General features: G+C 38.8%; 1 protein-coding gene across 1 annotated transcript in view; it reads left to right on the forward strand.

The window, feature by feature from the left end:
• The first annotated feature begins 105 nt into the window (after positions 1 to 105).
• Positions 106 to 22,469, forward strand: part of WFS1 (wolframin ER transmembrane glycoprotein) — a 35,904-nt gene continuing 13,540 nt past the window's right edge. The window contains exons 1-3 of the mRNA XM_080588973.1: positions 106 to 358; positions 1,899 to 2,093; positions 20,321 to 20,403. Coding sequence (XP_080445099.1) covers positions 1,904 to 2,093; positions 20,321 to 20,403 — 273 coding nt within the window. The 5' untranslated portion in view covers positions 106 to 358; positions 1,899 to 1,903. The remainder of the gene's footprint in view (positions 359 to 1,898; positions 2,094 to 20,320; positions 20,404 to 22,469) is intronic.

A 22,469-nucleotide genomic window follows, 5' to 3' on the forward strand; every position in this document is an offset into this window, starting at 1 on the left:
AACAGCGGGCGGGGAACGGCGGCGGCGCTGCCCCCTCGCAAGGCGCCGCGGGAAGGGGGCCGCGGCATGGGGCGGGACGGGGCCGCCCCTTAGGGCCGCCGCCACCGCCCCACTCGGCGCCCAGCAGCAGGCGGAGAAACTTTCCGCCGGCAGTCCCTGCTGCTACCTTCCCCCCGCAGGGCTCGGGGGAGGACAGCCTGAGCTTCCCTGCCTTACTCCCTTCCGCTCCCCGCAGGGTTTCTCGGCCTTCTGGGAAAACCCCGGCACCGAGGGAAACTTGGGGAGTCCTTTATAGGACGGGGAGAGCACGGAGCGGCGTGTGAGAGGGGAGTGCTTTCGGTAGCTCGCTCAGGCCGAGGTAAGTCCCATCCTGCTCACAGCACTCCCACGGACCGAGGCCTCTGGTGCCCGGTTCCCCGTCCTGGATCGGGGCCGCCCCACAGGCGCTGGGGGTCCGCAGTGGGGCACATCCCCGGGCTGGTCCTGCGCTTCTCTGCTTCCCTGGGCCAAGGTCACGCTCACAAGAAGATGCTGAGTAACTTTTGTGCTTGTATAGTGGTTAAAAATACTCTTGATGGCTTACTGGAAAGTATTTTAATCTCTGTGTTTTCCTAGGGCTTGTCCGAAGGTTGGGTGAACTGAGCTGTGTTGGTTTATTTATAACTTGATAGAGACCTAAGACAGAAACGCATTTCTTTTTTTCAGTAAAACGTTTTCTGGTGTAAGTAACTTAATTTTGGCAAGCATGTTGTCTAAGTTGCAAAGAATGCTGTGTGCTGATAATACAGCTGGTACTTCTCGCATCCTGCCGTGATTTTAGTGCTCTCTAATTAGAGGTGGTGATGTTGCCTGAATTAGGGACTGCATCTTCAGTTTTGGCTTATTGCTTCCACTTCTGTGAAAACATCTTTAGGCCAACATTCTGAATGTACAGAATTTTAAGAATACAGCTTGTAGGCAGACACCTTTTACAGTGTTTGCTGTGAATTGCCACACTCCGGGGAAGTTGCTTTTGAGCAGCTGGAGTTACTCCGTGTTGCACCGCGGTAGTGTACTTGTACCTCTCCGCTTCCTGCCTTGTAAAAGCTAAGCTTTCAGTAAGCACTTACGTGAAAGTTTACTAATGTAAGTAATCAAACTGCAGAACAGAGATCCCCTCCTCGTTCAGGAGAGGCTTTACAGTGGGAGTTCGGGCCTTCTCTTGTAAGGAATTGTAAGGCCTCTCCCTCCCTGCCCTACTGTTTTCAGTGTAAAAGCGCTTTAATAAAATAAGATAGTAACTAAGTATTAAATCAAGTGACTTTATTTTGTATCTTGTCTGTGTCAACAAAGTGTGTCTTTAGTGACATACCTCCTCACATTTCCAGTGTCATAGCTCCACATCTCCTCTTCCTTTGCCTTATCCTTCTCTTCTTACCCTGCTACCGAATTGAGGTGGTGGCTGTGAACCAGGCTCTTGATATGAAGTGATTTTTCTATCGCTTTAGAATGGTTGATATTGTTCTATTAAAAGTTAGGGGCTAGTCTTTTTTTGTTGCATGTGGAAGTGCAAGATTAGGTTCAGATAAATTATTTATATGCAGTTTTTATGGGATCGATTAATGATTTTTATTTTGTCAAGACTTGAAAACCAATTCTCATTGAGTTAAGGAAAAAAGGCAGTAGATGTTCTTGCTTAATTATACATATATGAAGATTCTTATTCAACAATAACTGTTAATGCTTAGAATTATTCAAGGATGTTTTTATATGTATTGTGGTTGCTATTGACATCCTTGCCCTTTTCAAGGCTTTTTGTTCAAATAATTACATGAATATATTCCCATTTTAAGTTTTATTCAGTTTTCGTGTATTAATCATGTTACCTGATAATTAATTACAATTCTCTTCTTTTGCAGCTAAAATGAATTCAGATCCTGATCCCCAGTCAAGTCCTCCTCAGCCACAGCAACATCTTGGAAGGTCCCAGCTGAACGCTGCTGCTGTGGACCACAGTGAGAACAATCGGAGGTCAGGACCACCCTTAGGAGATGCTGCAACTTTTCCTTCGGGTTCTGACTACTCCCGTAGCAGGGAGAAAGCTGAAAAAAATGGTAAGCATGAAAGCAATTTTTCTGCAAAATTGGGTTATGGTAAACATAAAAAGAATAAAGTACGTACACACATTCAGCTCTTGCTTTAAAGAGACACCATCAAGTAAAAAAATAAATGGCTCTAATTTCTTAACCTATTGTTTTGGAAGAGAAGTTTTTTGCTGCTTATTTTGTACATATTTTTGTGTATTTTTGTGGTTTTTTCCATCCACTTTTTCTTACATACACAGAGAAACAGGAAAGAAGTTTCTGTGAAAAATTGGCAGGAAGAATTAAATGTAATTTAGCAGAATATTAAGGTTTCAATTTAATTTCTTTAACTAGTTTGACTGCTTGTTAACTGTAGCTTTAATATGAGTTTTAATCTGGATGAATAGATACTACGGTAATGTAGACTGAGGGAATAATAAACTGATATATAAAATGGGAGTGACAAAAATAAAGTTAAGATTAGCAGTCAAGAAGATTAAGAATGAAGATACATTTTGAAAGGCAGAAGAATACTTTTTCTTCATCATTGTGAACCCATTCAGTTTCATGAACTTTGAAAACTGATCGTGGGATGAGAGAAAAGTTTCTTGCAAAAAGTAGAAAGAAAAGTATCTGGCTTCGGTGTTCAGCTGCTGAGTTCCACTTTAAATTCGGTTTGTAATCTAACACTTCTGCAAGAAGTTTGCTATTCCAGGTATAACACAGTTACTGCTGTTTAATTTTCTTTAAAATTGGACTTTCAATTCTGAAATTGTGTGCATGCCTTAATACTCATATATACATATTACCTTCAGTAAAGCAAGTCGTAAAACTATCCAAGAATTTAAAATTATTAAATGTGTGAATATCTCCATGTCACGCATCAGATGTAGGTAAGCGATGCATGTGGTTCAGGCCAATATCGTGGCTGTGTTAGTGCTTCTTACATCTAATTCAGAATTGACTGCTGGAACTTTCTTGGTTCTTTGGTACCAAAGGGCTCATTCCCGACAGAAGAAAATAAATAAAAAAAAGTTGATACGTGAATTTCTAACATGCTTCAAGGTATCACTACAGTCTTTGTCATCTCACCCACCAGTAAAACAATTCAGAGATGCTGGAGAATTGACAATTCTGACATTAATTACATGATTCTTAATTTAGGATTAGTGCTAACAGCTATGTTTTCTTCCTTTCTTCATTCTTCGGTTTCTTAGTATGCTTCAACAAGAAGAGAATAGCAACAATATTAGGAATGTGGTATGGAGTTATCTTGCACTTTTTTATAGTATCACTTAAAATGGGAAGGCAGAGGTTTCTCCTGCTGGTGCCCACATTCATGCGAGATTCTGAAAATTAATACATACTATTTTAAACAGAGATTGTCAGGTATTTTTTAGCTAATCTGGAGATTTTCTATTCTGTATCAATATCAGGCTTTTAAAGTCATATCAAGCTTTGTCTCAATCCTGTCTCTTTACAGGCCTGTGTATTTACTGATGATCTCTGTGCTGGTTTTTGTATTAAAGGTGCTTCCCTTTGTGCCCCTATAAAAGAGGACTGTCAAGAATTGATATATTTCTTCATTTCAGTTGTGACTCATTTCTGATTATTTAAATCAATTCCTATAAAAATCTTTTCAGTACTGGTAACACTGTCATTGCCCTTTACATCCCCTTAATATACTCAAGTATTTAATGCTGTAGAATGAGCTACTATTGCAATTCTATCTTGCCAGAGTCTCTTAACAGCCAAGATTTGAGTGGATTTGGGTACCAAATGTGTTCAGTGAGAGCAAGTTTTTTCATCCAGTATTTTCTTCTACAGTTATTTTAGACTTGAAAGATTTGTAATAATACTAATAGTTTCTAGAACTGAAAAACTCTCTTAAAAAGAGGTAGCAGAGAATTTTTCTCCTACCCACAGCAGCAGTGGACATCAAAACTTAAAAACAGGGATTTAAGTAGCACTTCAGAAAGAGAAGCACAAATCCACAAAAGTTCACACATCCATATATCTGCTTATTGAAACATAAATATGAAAATCTCAAATTGAAAATTGGCACTTTGGCAGTCTTCAGAATATTCAGACAGAATAGATATTCGTTTGAATCACTAGAGCCTTTACCAATAATGTTCCAGTTGCTGATAGATCTAGGAAGAGCAAAGGATTTAGTCTCATAGCCATGACGTGTAGCTCTGTTGTGTTCTGGTTTTATGAAAGGACATAGAACAGATGCTTTGAGAAGAGCTGTTGCCACTTCTTCCTTGGAAAAGTGAGCCAGTTGCTTTGAACAGTCACTATGTGTCACTAGTTCCTCCGATGACTGCAACTGATGCAAAAGAGGACAGATACGACCAACACATTGATGTACAGAAAGCTATCACAATAAGAATTATTAAAGGTTTAGAACACTTCCTCTTTGTGACTTAAGTATCTCACAATACAAATTTAAGCTTGTAGCATTTTATACGAGTAATGTAGTCTTTTATTACAGTGCTGTGATTTCAGTTGGAGGAGGAGTGGTGTTCTGTGTCTGCCATATGATGATCTTGAAAGACAGTTTCACCTCAAACCTACCTGCCACGTGCCCATGTGCCCCTGCAGCCAGGGAGGCAGATCCCATCCTGGGCCTTAGGAAGAGCGCTGCCAGCAGGTCGAGGGAGGCGATCCTTCCTCTCTGCTCAGCACTGCTGAGGCCACTCACAGGGTACTGGGCTCGGTTCTGGGCTTCACAGTATGAGAGAGATGTGGAGCTGCTGGAGAGAGCCCAGCGAAGGGCCACAAAAGTGATTAAAGGACTGGAGCATCTCTTCTGTGAAGAAAGGCAGAGAGGTGGGACTCTTCAGCCTAGAGGAGAGGGGGCTCGGTGGAGGACTGATACAGTCTGTTTTCAGTGGTGCCCAGGGGCAGGACAAAAGGCAACGGGCACAAGCTGAGACATGGTAGGTTCTGTCTGAACACCAGGAAGCACTTCATTACTGTGTGGGTGACTGAGCACTGGCACAGGTTGCCCAGAGAGGTTGTAGAGTCTCCTCCTTGGAGATTTTTGAAAGCTGCTTGGATGTGGTCCTGGGCAACCTGCTGTAGGTGGCCCTGCTTGAGCAGGGGTTGGACCAGATGTCCTCCTGGGAGCCCTTCCAGCCTCATCCATTCTGTTACTCTTGGAATATTCTTGCCAAAATATCTGTATTTCTGATACATGCTTTTCCTTACGTTTTCTGCTTATGCATACAGTGTTCAAAGCTATAGCATTGATATGAACATGAAGTAATTTGTTTCCAGGAAACACCTATCTTCTGCTCCTGCAGCTTTATCGGTATCTTGCGGCATAATCTAGCAATGGAGCCAATGCCCCTGGCTCTGACTCAGTAAAGCACTTAAGCACAATACACATCCTCAACTGCATAGGTACTTCATTTGGATCAAAAGCCTATACTGAAGGCTTTTTCTTGGCAGTTTTTCAGTTCATCTTAGGCTAATACATCATTAGTTAGTGTTTGTTATTCCTTATATAATCAATTTCACAATAAGGGGTAACAGCACTAGTAGAATGTATTGTGTAAATCAAACCTGGATTTCATGGGAAAAAATACATTCAATTGATGAGCATAAAGTGATTTGTAGATCTTTTGTTTTGTTTTTAATGAGGGTTCTTCTACCCAAAGCTGTTGTTTTCTCTGCAAAACTTCTGCCTACATAAGTTACTGCTTTTGTGTATGGAATGAGTTAGGAATGAATGCGTATCAGTATGTTGACTCTTGTTGTTTTGTTTTTTTAAAGAAAAACTAAGTTGTTACTCTTTCATGAATGTTCCTGGGCAGGAAGTTTACTGGTAAGCAAAGCATATGCACTACTAATTAAGGTTTCCTAAATTTTAAAACCATTGAGTCATCAGTATTCATGTAAGCAAATTACAGGAGAGTTGCCAGTTGCTTAAATAAGTTCTATCATTGTTTTGGTAGTCTTCATCAGTAGGAACATGGTATATAGCAAAGAAGACCAATGGCTGCTTGCTCATGAAACTTGGTGAAGTTTGTTCAAACAGACTAAGACTCAAATCTTCTAAAACACTTCTGTGCCTCCCAGGTGCACATGCCCTCAATTTCTATCCATGTGCTATGTACCTTGTAAGAACACTGGGTCCTCCAAAATAGGCTTAAAAGCATAATTCTTTCTAGTGGAATTGTGTCCCATGTGTGTACCTGGATCATGGCTTTAAAAAAAAAAAAGAGCACCATCAACATGTTCTCTTAGTCAGCTGAGTATCTAGATCCTGCTCCTATTAATGTTTTTGGAAGAGGGAAAGAGGCTTATGAATCTATATTCTAGGTAAGCATGATAATGATAGGATGCTTGCCTGGGATGTCTGCGTCCAAGTCATTAGTTTGAGTCAGCCATAATGGTAACTTGAGCTGGACTGACTCTCATCCCAGCTTATCTGGAGGTGCTTCTCTTTATTGTAGGGCCTAAACTGCTTCCAAGTATGCAAAGTGTCTTTCTTAAAAATTGTTAGAGAACTGTCTGCTGGTCAGCAACAGAAGAGACGGTAAGAGGACATTCTAGGATAACAGAAATCTGGTACGCAGTGTGAGGGTGACAATTTCTTATATGCGCATGAAAGGGATTTTGTGTAGGTTTCTTCTTTTTACGTTGTTCACGTACGTTTGCTAGCCAGTACAGCTGGAGAAAAGGAATCAAGTAGGATCTCAAAGGTGAGTTTGGGAAGTTTTGAGAGGACTGCAGAACAAAGTTGCAGTGCTTCGAGAAACGTCTCTTGGGTTAGAGGAATATTTTTCTTTTGTCCATGTTTTTGTTATTAAGGCAATATACACAAATTTCTTGCTCCAGAATTGAGAACATCGGGGGGAGGTATTTTTTACGGAGAGCTTTGAGGACAGAAAAAAGTCTTATGTTTGTGGATGAGTGGATTTCTGCATGTACTTTGGAAGGTTAGAAGGTTTTTTGTATCTCTTAGAGGATTATTTTATAAATTGTATGACTTAAAATTTATAAATAGTACACACAAAAAAACACCTTGCAAACAATTTACAACACTGTAACAGCGTGCCACAGTGCATCCCCAATACATTGCTAAATGAAAGCTAACAATAGGAAACATTGCTAACTTACAAATATTTTCCAAATGTTAACCTATTCCACGTAAGGTTACAAAGAACCTTTGCTTCAAAGCTCTGTTTTAGCACTTTGTCTTCATTTTCTGTCAGTTTGCTTATACAGGCTAACTCTGGAGACATAGTGAAATGTTTGTGCAAAGCTTGAAGAAAACTCAGAAAAAATCTTTGATTGTTAGAAAGGGAGGATTATGCCTTGAAGTATTAATTACTTAACAATTTATCTGTCATTTTATTGATGTCCCTTCAAGCTTTACCTGTAATTACTAGGGCTTCTGGAAAGCTCATTTGCCAAGCATTACTGTGGGGGAGAAAGGATTCTATACAAACCAAAGTTAATGACTGTATTTTCAGATAAAATTTTGGGAGGTAGTCATACTTAGTGAAGAACAGTGGAAATCAGCATTTTTCAGGTCTGCTGCTATTGGTGTCAGTAAGGTTCTGTTGTTTTTACCATCTGTGGGACTAGGATTGGATGCCCATTTATGAGGAAGACTATTCCTTCCTGGCTTTTTTCACTATTTATAAACATTTTCTTTGGCAGATAAACAAAGGCTTACAGGTCCCTTAACAGAAGTAAGTCTTGCATCTTTGAACCTCATGCTGGCTGGGTATCTGGGGGTGGCTTAAGTATAAAAAAAAGTTTCTCCACACGTAGATGAAGTTTGTTTCTTCCTCATTCAGTCCTACCACCGGGCTGTGCCAGCATAATAAATTTTTTGGCCACTCAGTGAGCCAGATTAAGGAAAGCGCCCTGTCTGGATCATCTTCCTCCATAATTTTTACAGGTGGATCAATTCCTTAATCTGTTTTAATATATGATGACAAAATGTTTGTTCTAGCATAGTCCCAAGGTGTTAGAAGGATAGAAATGAGCAGTAGAAGGGAAAGAGCTACATCCACATGAATACATTGTGTAATGAATGTATAGTCAATTGTTTGGTGCTGAGGATCCAGGGTTCATATTGTATCTATCTTGTAGGATTTATTTATACCAAACTTCAGCTGGTCTAAATTACATCTAGTAGTTGGAAATACATTTTTTCTATTTAGTTTCCTCCAGAAGGCATCCAGTATGTGTGTTCCAGCGTGCTAACAAAATGCATTAAATGGGACCAGCTGGGAAGTTAAAAGCACATTCCTCATCTGAACCAAGGCTCTAACAGAACGCGCCTGAACCCAGCAGCAGCAAGAACCTCTGGAGACCGGCTAACCTCTGCAAATATTTTGCAGAGGTTTTGGAGGAAAACATTTGGAAGTACCTAATCCGTACACTGATGTTTAAATAAAACTGCAGCAAATTAATGCATAGGAGAGATTTGAAACTGTGTTGTTAGAGGGGCCCTTTCCAGCAGCAGAAGGCTTACTTCCGTACAAAAGTTAGGAGATGAGACTGGAAAAATAAACTGGGAAATGAAACCAACCCTTTGCAAAGTTCTCTATTTGAAGTGCTTAGTGAGCAAGTTAACAAGGCACTATGGACCTGCAAAACAACCTTTTTTTTTTAAGGGTCGTCTATTTTGACGGTAAGGTAACAAACCGATAGTGTCTAAGTTGAAGAACATCCATTGCAGAATTACTGAAATTCTGAGTGTTGTGCAGGTTGTTATGATAACTTCAGGTCTTCACCTACAAAAATATGTGGGCTTGGTAAGGTTTATGATTGCAACTCTTTCTCATGTTGCTTTTCTGCAGGTTGATTTTCTTAGTTTTGTTTTGGTGGGGAGGGTTAGCAGTGTTTAATTTCAACTGAGAAATGACAAAAAGCTTATTTACTTTTAACTCTCCAGTTTTGGAACATGTTTGATCAAATCTTTTATTGATAAATTGGGATAAATCTGACGTGCCTGCATAGAAAAAGTAGCAGGGCTATATTATTAGTCGTGTGTAAAATTATTTTAAATTACTTTAAACGATCATTGTACAATAATAGCTACACTAGAAAGAAATACCTTTTAAGAATAGTTTTCCCTCCACTTTTAAAATTTATACTCTCTATAATATCATCACTCTTAGTCTTCCGCCTACATGCTTTTTTCACTGCTCTCCTGACAATTTGCCTTCATTTTGTGGGGGTGCAGAAGTTGTTCCCTTTTCAATTTAATGCTATTTGATGACTTGCAATTGTGGTGTGACTAAGACTGTTATCGTATCTACAAAGCCACTGCTGCTCCCATAGGAAGCAAAGCTGAGTCCTAGACTTTAGCACTTCTCTAAACAAATGTTATTTCCTTCTCTCTCATCCCTGTTATCACCTTTCAGAATAGAATGCCTCACAGTATATACTTTTACAAATATATTAGACTGTTCTTGGGGCAAACGGGACTGTCTTAAGATTACTGTGTAAGTAGAAGCACACTTTAAAAAACAAAAAGTGCATTATACTCTTAATTGTACCCAGCCCTTATTTTACAGTTAGAGAAGAATACAGAAGGCTTCTGAATGGATGAAAGGATTGAACATTCGTGGATGAGCAAGTAATGGTCTGAAGTAGTAAAACCATTTATTAAAACAGCGATGTTTGTTTTACAAAATGTTTCTCCCTCTCCAGTCAGTTCCTCTGTTTGTATCATATTCTATATGAACAGATCGTGTTTCTGACATGATGCTTAATGTCTGCTCTGAAGTGGAACTTCAGTCAGTCTTTCTGGAAACTTTAGTGCTACACAGGTACTGCACACAATAGCACTGAACTCCCGGAGCTTGTGCAAAGCGAGTAGGAGGATTTCTCTAGAGATTCAGACTGGCTCCTCTGAACACTGAAAGCTCTATAGTACAATCCAGTGACACACAAAAGCTATTAGAACATTACATTTTGTTACAAAATGTACAGACCAACTTTTTCTAAAAGCCCATTTATAATAGACGTTCTGCCTGCGATGAACAGTTTAAATCTCTCATTCCTGAAAGGTGTTTGATTTTTTTTCCCTTTCATTTTGATTATATGTTTACATAGCTGCTTCTAGCAATAAAATGATTATTTCTTTTTGTCATTAATATGTATATGCCTTTGTTTCTAAGTGTGGTTGAGTTTTTAGAGAGCTTGTTTCATAGTGAAAATAAAATCTGTATTAAAGAACTGTGGACTGTTGCTTGAAAACTGGTTTTGTTGGATCTAGTTAAATTTCACAAATTTGTGTTTTTTAAAAGGAACTCACTTCCTGCAAAAAAAGAGCTACTGTAACGCTTCCCTGTAGAAGTGCATTAATAGGAATTGACTCCGAAAGAAATACCTTCTAGTGAGATTTAGCACAAAATGTATTCTGCTGTATCTGTTTAGGTCAATATGCTGGTGTGGGCATGCCCTGAAGCTTTCTTTTTCCTAGTTTTTTCGTGACAACATTTATTGCTTGAACAGACTATGCCTGCATTATTTACTGTGCATGTGCATGCATTCTTGTTGCTTATTTCCTGTCTAATATTATAAAATCTTCCATTTTCAACATTGTTAAACTTATTTACGCCAGCAAATAGGCTACTGCAGAGATCTGCAAGAAAATGTTATACTATAGTTAGTATATTTCACTTGTGAACTCCTTAATGCAAACTTGTTCAAGTCTTCTAACAAACTAACTGCTTCACTTGGGTGACAGGCTGTTATTTCTGATGCTTCGGTCATATGTTGTTTCTTTTTTAGTAGTCCAAAAAGACCAGATGATTACAATACAGTCCTAGCATAGTTTTGAACTTCGCAGCAAGGCCTCCACTCTCTTTGATGTAACGGCTTCTTTTTCTGCCTGTAACTATAGCAAAGGTAAATACTGGAGGAGTAGAGAACAAGGCTGACGAAAGCCAAGGAGTAGGAGACGCTTTTCTTGGAACGGTGGCTTAAGAATCTCGCGCTGTTGGTCAGAGCTGGAAGATGTCAATGCTTCAAGGCAGTCTGCAAATACAGGGGGTTGTTTTTAGCTGCTGGATGCTTTTTAAGAAGCCAGACAATGATTCATTGATACTAGCTTTATTTTACAGAAGGCATTGAAATCCAGGGGACGGAGAGCGCGTTTTGGGGTCCTTTAATACAAATTGAGGACAGAAAATGAATTATAAAAACTACCGGCACCCAGGAAGCTGATTCTGGTTTTGTGGATGCTTTTGGTTACCATAAACGTGGTACGCATCCCTGCTGTGTACCAGCCTAACTTCCTTTGGGACAGGATTTATAGCACGGTTTTGAGCTGTTCCTGGCTGCTACTTTTTCAAGCTAACCCAAATTTGGGTTAGATAGCTATGGTGTAATATAAACTCTAGCTTTCCTGTTGAAACTCTGTGCCACGAGTGCGTTTGTTATTATGAACTAAAGTACTTAATGATAGCAGAACAGTTTGGTTTTATCTGCAAGTAGTACTTCGGTGTCTTTATCTTGACATTAAGTATGAGATAAGCTTTACATGTTGCACTTCAGAGGCATGTTTTTGTGTCAAAAGATTTAAGAAAAAAAAAGCTTCAAGCTTATCATATAATGAAAGTCACGGAAGAGGCTTTTTCAAACAATAGCTAACCCTATATCTGTCTTCTGTCATGTCTGCACATACGTATTTATTTGTTCAGTGTCGTGTTGAGCATGATAGGAAGAGTAGAGTTTAGCAGTGAACATAGGTTATTCATACTAGTATCCTATTAAACTAAAAGTACAGTAATTTTCATTGTAATTCAGACACTTTCGTTTCAGATCCTTTTACAGTAAGGCCTCCTTGCTAAAGGATCTCAAAGCAGTAAAATGATGGATGCCTGGAGCTTCAGAGAAGTTCAGGACTGTACAGCGCAGTACTGATCAGTTGAGACATCAGTATGTTTAACGGTATATGGAGAGTTTGTTCAAGTGTGGGAGAAGATCTGATGTCAAAGATGACATTTTTTTTCCCTCCTCTCTTCCCCCAGTGACTTAGCTGCCGGAAAGACCTGTGGGTGAAAGCTTGTTCCATGCTACTCTTCATCAAACATGTAAATTACCCTTCCCTGTTTCATGCTATTAACTGACAAATGCTTGACATCCTGTGACTCCTTATAAGTAAGAAGCCCACTTACATAAGTAGACAGCTTACTGGATAAAGCTATTGAAGTAAGAAGTTGTGTTTTTCTTCCTCTGGGTATCATTCAGCTTTTTCTTCTCTCCTACGTGAGCTAGTGCGGGAGTTAGTCTGCGAACTCTGCGTGAATGCCTGCAGAAGGTGCTATCCGTGCTCAGTATTGCTGCTGCTGGAGAGTCTGAACGGTGACAAGCACTTTCCAGTTACACAGTTTTTCTTACCTTTTTCATGTGAATCCTTTACATTATTGTTTACAGCACGCCTGCTAGACCTAGGGAGATTTTTCTACAGGCAGTGCTAGTGCTCTCCTCATCAATTTTACTCGTACGTTACTGCCATGCTAAAGGTGTGCAGGAGCTGCTGGTTACTTCTCAGCATGTTTAGCACTTACAGCCTAGAGATTTCCTGGCTGACAGGTGAGGTCTTTATATTTGAGAGTGCTCTGTGGGTGTTTCTTCTGCCGTTGTTTTCTCCGGTAGTTTTTTAAGCTCATGCAGATAAAGCAGTTTGTTACAGCTCCAAGGTTTCAGTCTGAGTGATGGTAGTGAGTTCAGAGCTTATCACTGTGCATACAATGATAGGATAGCTTTTTCTTATTTTGCATGTACTGTTTCATCTTTTATCACTTAATCAATCATTAAATCCTTCTGCAGTTTATCATAGGTCATGTTTTTTGTTGTTTTATTTCCCTTGTGTAACACAAAATCATCAGCAGAATTTGGCATCTCTGTATATGCCTATTTTTTTCACGTCACACATAAATATGTTAAATAATACAGGTCTTTATTGTATATTAGTCTAAACCAATAATCATTTCCCTGGGAGTATGTGAGCTGTGTATTTCTACTCTTCATTTCTTTGTTTCTTAGTCTATTATTTATCCATGTAACAGCCTTCTTTGTAATTTCTTTAGAAAACTTCTGTGAGAAGCCTTACGCACCACCCTTAGAGCGATAAATACAAGCTGGATCTGCCTGTCCTCCAACACTCCTACAAGGGTGGCACATCAAGGCTTTTTATTCTCATTTTACCTGGTATATCTTTTTTTTTTTTTTTCCCCACACTTCACAGGCTTACGTTTTTTCTTCCTTTTATGTATTTACATTGTATGGATATCAGACTTAATGGTCTCTGTTATCGTGGATCTCTGGTATCGTTTGCCACTTTCATTTCTCATCTTTAAGTGAGAAGTTACATGCTGCAATATGTAGTTCAATAGATTTTAGTCCATTTGAACTCTTGGATAAACAGAGAAGAGAAACTATAGTATTTTGGTTTTCTTTAATATAGTTTTCATCTACAATTGAAAGTAACAGTAGTTTCTTTAAAAAAAAAAAAAAAAAAAAAGCATTTGAGCTTCCTGCACAGGAGCCTCTCAATGCTATCCTCTGATGGGAGAGGAGGGGAGTATATCTGTTAGTAAATCTTTCACCGTGCCCTTTTCTTTTTTTAAAATATTCAGTTGCCCATGAATTGTGTATAGTCTGCCTGACAGGCTGCTGCAACCTGTGTGCTGGAGAAAGGAATAGAAAGAAGTAACAGATTCTGCATTGAGTTGTTCTGCAAACCTTCTCCTCTTGGTCTATCATGGTACAGGTTTTAAATTTAATTGTCTTAGATTCATTGATTTTTTTTTTTTTTATTTTTCTTTGTTTTGGCATGAGCTCAGCTTTATAATGATTTATGCCTATTTCTAAATAACTTTCTGTGTCTTCTCCTTTATTTTTCCTTTTTTTTCCTCCAATCCTGTTTTGCTTTTGAATATGACCGTAGCAGACTCTTGGCTTCTGACATGCCTAGATGAGTACTAAATCTAAAGTGCTGTTAGAGTAGCTCACTAACATCTAGGTTCTGTGCACTGCTCAATTATAGGAAAAAAAATCTTTTCTATCAGTTGCTTTATTTATTAAGTGTAGCTAAAATCTTACATTTATATCACTCTAATGTAATATTCACTTTCTCTCCGGGAGGAATTGAGGTTGTTATTGCTGTTTTCTGGCCTTTTTGCTGCTCCAGTTTTTCTCAGTATGTCTTAATCATGTTTATTCAAAAAAAGCAAAAAGGAAACTGCGTGTACAATCTTAAATTTAAAAATAAAAATCTAGCATTTGCAAGATCAACTGTGAGATTGACTACTTATCATTTTTTGGCCCGCCTTGCTGGGATACCTTGATAGCAGTTTTCATCTGTGACAACTGTCATGTCTTCTCATGAAATAGTTTTGGAAAAAAAAAGTTTCTGTACTTTTCTGGATGTATATTCAGTGAGCTTGGAAGTATGTTACCACTGGCTAGGTCTGAATGTAGCATATGTATTGTGCATATGCTTAACTTACTATTTTCAGTTGCTTCAGGAATACTTGCTGTAATAATAAAATGGGAAGGCCAATCCAGAAGCCTTGTTTCATATCTTGTCATCTGAGATCCTTTATTCTCCCAAACACATGGTTTTTCCTCCTCCTCCTGCACGTCCCTGTCACTTTCTTTTCTCAGCCCAAATGAATGCTTGTAGTCGTGATCATGCAAAGTGTGTGTGCCGTACAGGTTTCCTTCATACACTGCCTGGGGGTGTTGCCTAATGCGTTCATCTTTTGTTCCCTAGCATTTCTATGCAGCTCTCATATTCGCTTGTAAAACCTGTAATTTCTTTTAAATTTATATAATTCAAATTAATACTTTGTCTTCATTAGTGCTTCCTGTCTGAGAACCTGCTTTCAGTTTTCCTCTTATCCTGTGCTCATTAGGTTTCTGCTGCTCAAAAGACATGGAAGTGCCTGCCTTGTGTTTGTGTGCAAATTGATTTATTGGGTGCAGTAACACAACTCTCTTGTAGCTGGCCCCAATAACAGCGTGAACGAAGATCATAAGCTCAAAAGGTTTGTGATTGAGATTGTAATCCCTTAACATACCAGTTTTGGTGTTGGCGTTCCTTGTTCATGGTCTTCATTCTCCTCTTTTATCTGGAGAATTCAAGTGATATAGCTGCGACCTAAACGGGGAGAAGAAAGAGCTGTGTGCACCTGGCCAGCGGGTGATGAAAGCAGGCAAGGTGCTAAAACCTTGCCTAACCTAACCTCCTTCTTCTGGCAAAGTCCATTCTGCTGGGAGCTGTGATATGCTTGTGTTGGTAGGAAATTACATCAATAAACACTTGTATTATTCAGTCTGCGTCTTGTTGACTCTTTCTGCATGAAGTAACTTGAAAGAATATTTTTGAAGGAAGGCAGTGTTACCTAGCAGTTAGAAAAGCACAGAGAAAACGGAGGTTGTTTTATGTGCTGGGTGAGCATGTATGATCTACTCTGTGTATATATAACTAAAAATCTTTCCTTATATGTAAAGATTATTATTTATGTATGTGCCTTCCGTATTTTAAAGCTTATGAATGGTGATGCATGGTGTATATTAAATGCTATTTTTTTTGAAACAGTATTTGTCTAAAGCGTGTGCAAGACATCTTGCTAAATATGTCATCGGACACTGAGTCAGCCTGTCTACAGCGATGCACACATGGTGTGTTTCAGTTGGAGATGTGACGGGTAGTAGAAGAAACAGGAATCTATTGCAGCCATCACTGATTTGTGCTAGAATACTGGGAAATAAATTTTATGACAACAACCTTTGTCTTCTGCAAAATCTTTTGCATTGAAAAGATTTCTTATCTAAACTGTAGAGGTTCATACAAAACGTTCCGTGGATGTTGAAGCATTTGTTGGGTTTTAGGCCTTGATGTAGCCCAAAGATGAGGCTTATATGTATTATTTAACCTATGATGGCATCTTCCTTTTCTGATTTATTATTAAACACTAATATCTTTGAATATCACGCACACAAATCCCCTACTATATATAAACTGGCTTTTTGTCAATTTAATTGTTAAGTGTCAGAGATGAGGGACAATAACTGCATCCTAACGTAGTATTAGACTTAGTAGTATTAACGTAGGATTAGACTTCTTGAAAAAACACGATGTTTTCCTTTAGTACAACATTTCTTCTTTCTGATCAAAACCTAACAAAGATTAAAAATGCCTGCCCATGCAAAAATGAACAATAAATTTCCATTTAAGCCTTCAGCAGCAATGCTGAACTCCAAATTGGAATCTCTTTAGAGTAACACAAAGTAATGTATAAAATTTCAGGAAGGAAATTGTCTTCAGTTTTCATCAGCTTACTTGCAGTCTATGTATATAGACAGCTGTGTTCAGACTTCTGTAGTGTGGGTTGTAAAACATACTTTTAACTAGTAAACAAGTGGCTCTAAGAAATGGTTTTGATAGCACCTTTTAAGTGCTACCAGTTAATAGTGCATCAGTTAATGATATGCAGCTTTGGCTTATTCTTCTAAATGCTGCTGTACAGCTTCAACCTTTTAAATGAAAGGCCTGAATAAAAAAAAAAAAGGATATTTCTGTAACTTTTCAGAGGTTTAAATGCCTTCTGTAGTATAAGGACATAAATGCAGTGGACTGGAAAGTACGCATGTGCTTCATCCTTTGAAGATTACAAATCTCTTCAATTCTACTTTTTTGAGTGGAACTGAGAAAATTAAGGGATACTATATAATTTCATATATTAAGTTTGACTTAAATAGAACTTTTTAAAATTATTCTTTTAATAATGTCATTGTTCTGATGAACAATTTGTGATTTTGAGTGGCCTGTCTCTGAAAGGGTAGAACTAGCTTGTTTTATGAATCAAGAGCTGAACCATGGGGTAGCCTGATGATGGTCACCATAGGGTCTTGGTGGCAGAGTAGGAACTAAAGGTAAATATGAAGTACTATCCTCCCTTCTGCTTCATGATCCTGTCTTAATTTGTTTCTTATATGAATGCTATGTACTGTTTTAAATTTGTGTGCTTTCACCTGCCTGCTTTCATTTGAATGACTGCAGTGCTTGTGAACCTTGAATAACTGATAGACTTCATTGACTTATATAAATGCACCTGACACACAACAGCTAGTGAAGTCTATTTTAATTGTCATAAAAGATGCATGAAGTATTGTAAGATGAATGCTCCTCTCTTCTGGAAACTTTTATATTCAAGACAGAGTAAGATTTGACATTAAAAAGACATCATTTTTTAGCAAAGCTGGAAAATAAAAGCTTCTACTGACAGCACTTCCATTGCAGTACTACTGTGTGGGAGGAATAAACATTAGGAGGTTAAAGCACTAAAAACATGCTTAAGCCCACGGGTGCTAAGTTAGAGATCATCACTTAGCCTTTTTATGGCGGGCAAGTCTTTCATAGTGCCTGTCCTCCTAGCATTGAACTGAACTGGAAGAAAGCGTCTGTCCATCCTGGTTCCTGAACACATTTTGACTGTGTACCTTTTACCTTTGGAGACTGACCTAAATACTTTGAGAAAGTAAATGGATAGGGCAGGCATGCAACCTGAGTCATTCACACCCGATCCTTTTGCTGATCTTGTAGGCCTTCCTCAGACAAAGCACAGCAAAATATTGATAGTTGTGGAAATGCTTTGGGACAAAGCTATTCTAACCTTGACCTCCAGAACTCATCACAGTCTGCTCTTCTGCCCTCACCATGTAACTACAGAACCAACCCACAGCGATAATTTAAATTAGCTATCTTCATTTATATTTACAGGTTCCACATGACAGTGCAGAGACTAAGTGATAACGGGGCAGGAGGGATTGGGCTATAGGTAGAAAACAGCAGCAGGAAGCGTTTCTTTCCGCTGGAAGTCTGCTCCTTTAAAGCAAACACTTCAACAGGCTTGCCTGCGGTGTCAGCATGTTTTACTTTCTCTTCCCAGTGAAGGTGGCAGTCCGGACTGTAAGGTAATTATATCACCGTACTGAAGAAACAAAGGAGCAAAATGGGAATGCATTAGGGATTTATATTGTAATAAATGGGCTTATCTAACAAACTTCGTTCTGAGCAAAAGGTGGAAGGGATCAGAGCAATGCTGTGCTCCTGCGCATGCCAAATGGAGCAGGAGAGAAAGGAAGCTGCTTGGCCTGTGTAAACGGCCAGAGAACAACTGATATTGTTGGGGTTTATATGGGCTTGGCAAACTGCTCTCTCTGACTCTTGTGTGTAAATTCCACTTAGTTAGCAAACACTTCTGACCAGTGCCTCCTTTACTGGTTCATCCAGAGTGTCACAAACATAAATGGTGTTTTCTTTTCAACACGTAGAAAACGCTGAACGGAAAAAAAAAATAAAAATCTGTAGGCAAGATTGTTGCTGCTGAAATTCTGATTTGAAAGGCTTACAAATAAGTCAAAGCACAGGAAGCAGCAGGGCAGTGCTGTGTTACCCAACTTTTTTCATTTGGGTGGGGTAGATGAATGAATATTATATTCATTTCAAACAATACACTCTTTTCTGTAACTTCTGCTTTATTGTTAGCAGAGAGCCCCTGCAGGATGGGTGCTGGTGTGTGTGGTGCCATCCGGAAGACAGGTTTCTGACTTGTGTAGGGTTCAGTGCTCTTGGTTATACATCAGGGCAAGGAGATTAAGTAGTTAATCTTCCTGGGATGTTGTTTGCCTATCTTACAATAATATTTTTACAGCTTTCTGAAAAGAGGGAGTAGTAAATGAAAATTATTTTTCATTATATGCCTTGTTTAGCCAGACAACATGTTATAATCTGGCATTAGTGTTTTTCTAAGTGGAGGTTGGCAGACAAAACTGTGGCATGGTGACGGAGAGAACTTACTTCATGGTTTGTTCTTGTTAAAATAAACCCGTTTTAATGAAAGAGTTGGCTTGTAGCCTGTTCTCGTTTGGAAATAGTCCCAGTCCCAGTGATATTAAAGAACGTAAGTAGCCCTGTTCCTTGGGAGATCATCTGGAAATGAGTTTATTTCTTCCTTCCTCCCACCTTTTGAAAAATCAGTGATACTAAATGGCACCTCGGCTAGCTGGGCTGCTTACCAAGCTTCTCGCATTATTGCTGCCCATAGTAGGCAGAGACTGAAATCTGTAGCTTTGAGCAGGTGCCAGAATGCGTCTCTCAAGTTTTTTCCTACATTTGGAAACTGTGCTTCTTAAGCATGCTTTCTCATGCTGTCTGCCCTAAATACGTAGCTGCCAAGCGTCATGATGTGGTTGGTGACCTTACGGGTTAATGGGGTAAGGCTCGAGCTTTGGAGCTTGATGTTGAGTTTGGATCTGACTTTCTAGTTAAGTTTTATCTTGGCTAGTAAACAGGATAGCAGACCACTGATTAAGAACATCTCTCTCACACTCTCAGTTGAGTAAACTGTAAATTATATTGTTTTTCTCCTTATCGTTTTTCCAAACTAACTTCAGATTATAAATTCTCGTGGGTGGGGTGGGGAGAGGGAGTAGCTGTCACAGGCTTTGTTAGCTTTTGCATTAAACTTGCTCTTCCTTCGTAAAATTGTTCCCAGCATGACATTATTTACAAACCCTGGATATCAGATAAAGCTATGAAAATTTTTCGTGATGACTGACCTGTAGAGCAATGTGATGCTTTTGAAGAAGAAAAAATAAAATGTTCATCTGTATGTATTCAGTCAGATAGGAAAGGAGAAAAAAATAGACGTGAGTGTTGAACTGGACTCAGTATAATGAATTTTATAAGCATTTAATCATTTTGTTGTTGTTTCTATGTACTCTGGGGACTGAGAAGCTGAGCTTTCAAATATACTGGATAAGTTTTACAGGCTCTTTGATTTTTTTCAAAATGCCTGAGAAGGCTCCACTACTAAATAAGCCATCAGTCAGGTGAAGGACTCAAGGGCTATCAGGAATAAGAATAACAACAGTACAAAAGTTTATCCATACTGCAGGTTCCATGTGTGCTTATATTTACTGTAATGAAATTCCTTCTATTGAGAGATTAATCCTGTGGAAGTAAATGAGAAACTGTAAACTGTGTACCATCCTGTGGCAGGTAAAAAATAACAAGTAACAGTGCCTACACTGAGGTGGAGAGAAAATATTAGTTAATTTCCTCTGCTGTTCTGCTGTTCTTGTAAAAAGCCTTGTGTTGGATTTTGTAGATATGATCCTGTAATTCTTTGACCAAATATAGTAACGATTTAGAAAACTTCAAATTTTGCTAACAAACTTTCTTTCTCAAATTCATTTAGAGGCCATGAAGGAAGAACCTGAAGTGCTCTTTGAGGAGCTGCTCGAGAGGGCTAAAGCAGGAGAACCAAAAGCACAAACAGAGGTAATTTTATATGCTCTTTGTCCAGTGCTGTTTGCTCTCAATTCCAAAAATAGCATTACCAGCTTTTAGTAGAACTCTTCTCTCTTCCAAAGACACTTAGTTGAACAGTATCTGTTTTGATCATAAACTGTTCAAAGAAAGGTGAGAAAGGTGATGGCAGGTGGTTTCTCAGCCTTGAGCGTTGCTGCCTACTTGGGTTTCAGGTGCCACTCTTGCATAAGCCTTTAGGATGAATATCAAAATGGGGTGGGGGGGAGGGGAAGGATTAGGCTCAGAGCGTGGAGAAGCCACAGTGCTTGACGTTTATTTTTATATTGTTATGTACCAGAATTATTTGTGGAGGTAGTGATTATTAAATGCTGTTTGGAATTTTGGTGTTGGATTTAATTTTGTCATTGGAGCAAAATTGTTTATCAAAATGAAAGCTGTGTCAACACTGTTGGTTCAGTACTTCACTATGTACAAAGACTCTTAGGCTGGACTCTGTGGAAGAAACTGTCACTGAGCTGCTTCAGCAGGATCATCAGAGGTTGGTTTTTGCTCTGTCACCATTTCTACATTGAATTAACATGTTTTAGAAAAGAAGCCCTTCATGTTTTATTGAAGCTATCTATATTTAGTTGTGTAATGATAGATCCAATTAAATGGTAATGGTAATTCTATCCCTGTATATGTTGGTATTTGGGTTTCCCATAGGTTTCAGAGAAGTTTTTTCCTCTCCATTGCATTATGCTGGTATATTGGTCTAGTTGATCTAGTACAAATAGCCTAAAACTTCAGAGAAGTTTTTGAATTCCTGCTTAATTTGGCTGGTGACTGACTTAAGCATTCTTTTCCAGCTTTGGCTTTGACAAGGAGTGCTCATGGCCTCCTACAAGCTCATTGGTGGTTTGTTGTTTTTTAACCCAGGGATCACTTTTCAAGAAAAAAAAATAATAATAAATATTGCAATGCCAGGCTCTCTCCCCAGTTCATCTCAACTTGTTTGAGGGCAGGCTGTCCTTGGAGCTGTAACGTGAGACAGTAAGGAATTCCTCACCTCTGAAACAGCCAGCAGCTTTGCGGAGGATGAAGCTTTAACCTTGAGGGGATTGCTGCTACAAAGTCCACATCTTGGCTCTATTCCTCCACACAAAAGAGCAAGTCATAATATATTCTTTCAGGATATAAGTTCCATCTGAGTAAGAAATTCCTTGTGTAATCTAAGCCTATGATGCGTGTGCATGTATCTATATAAATAGTAAGTTTTTACCCTTCTCCTTCACTCCTTTCCTTTAGCTCTTTAACTGCGTACACTTTCTATTTCCACACAATAACAGTGTTTTTTTCTTTTTTCAAAAAAAGATCCAACATACAATTTTGCTATATTATGCACTCAGGGTAATTGACTGTCTGAAAAGGAACCCTAAATACAGTTGTTTCCCTTCTAGGGAACCAAATTTCTTCTGGCACATGGAGAGGGAATTACCTTTTATTTTCAGAAAGCAAAAATAAAATAAAAATATATATATATATATTTTTATTTCATACATGCTTCTTTTTCTATCATGGAACACATCCCTTTAGAATCCAGTCAGACAAATGTATTTTAACTTGTTACCGTTGTAGGATTAAGAGTAAGAAGCTGAGATGGCATCATTGTGCTTGTTGCTGATAATTACCAAATCAAATGTAAGGAATCACTCAGCTCATTGGCGTGTAGTTATTTTTGAATAAACTCATAGTAATAACCTTGCAATGACTATGGAAATAAATGCACTCTGAGTGGATGTCAGCCTACATTACCGTAGCTTTATATAATTCTTTATTGAGAAATAACTGTGCAGCGTTTACAAAAAATGAGACACCCACAGATGGATTCTGTAACGGAGCAGAGGCAGCTCCGTGTCTAACGAGAGGCTCTCTGCAAGGGGACTGCATGAGAGAACTGCTTCAGTTAGCGAAGCCCAAAGGTGAGAAGCAGGCAACAACCTTTGCAGAAGTACAGTATGAAGATCTGTGTTTAGCCATTACCAGCTGTGACTTCATTTCCCAGTTTTACTTCATGGGAAAGAGAAAATCCATGA

Source organism: Anser brachyrhynchus (genome assembly GCF_964034855.1).
Source record: "Anser brachyrhynchus genome assembly, chromosome: 4".
Lineage (NCBI taxonomy): Eukaryota > Metazoa > Chordata > Aves > Anseriformes > Anatidae > Anser > Anser brachyrhynchus.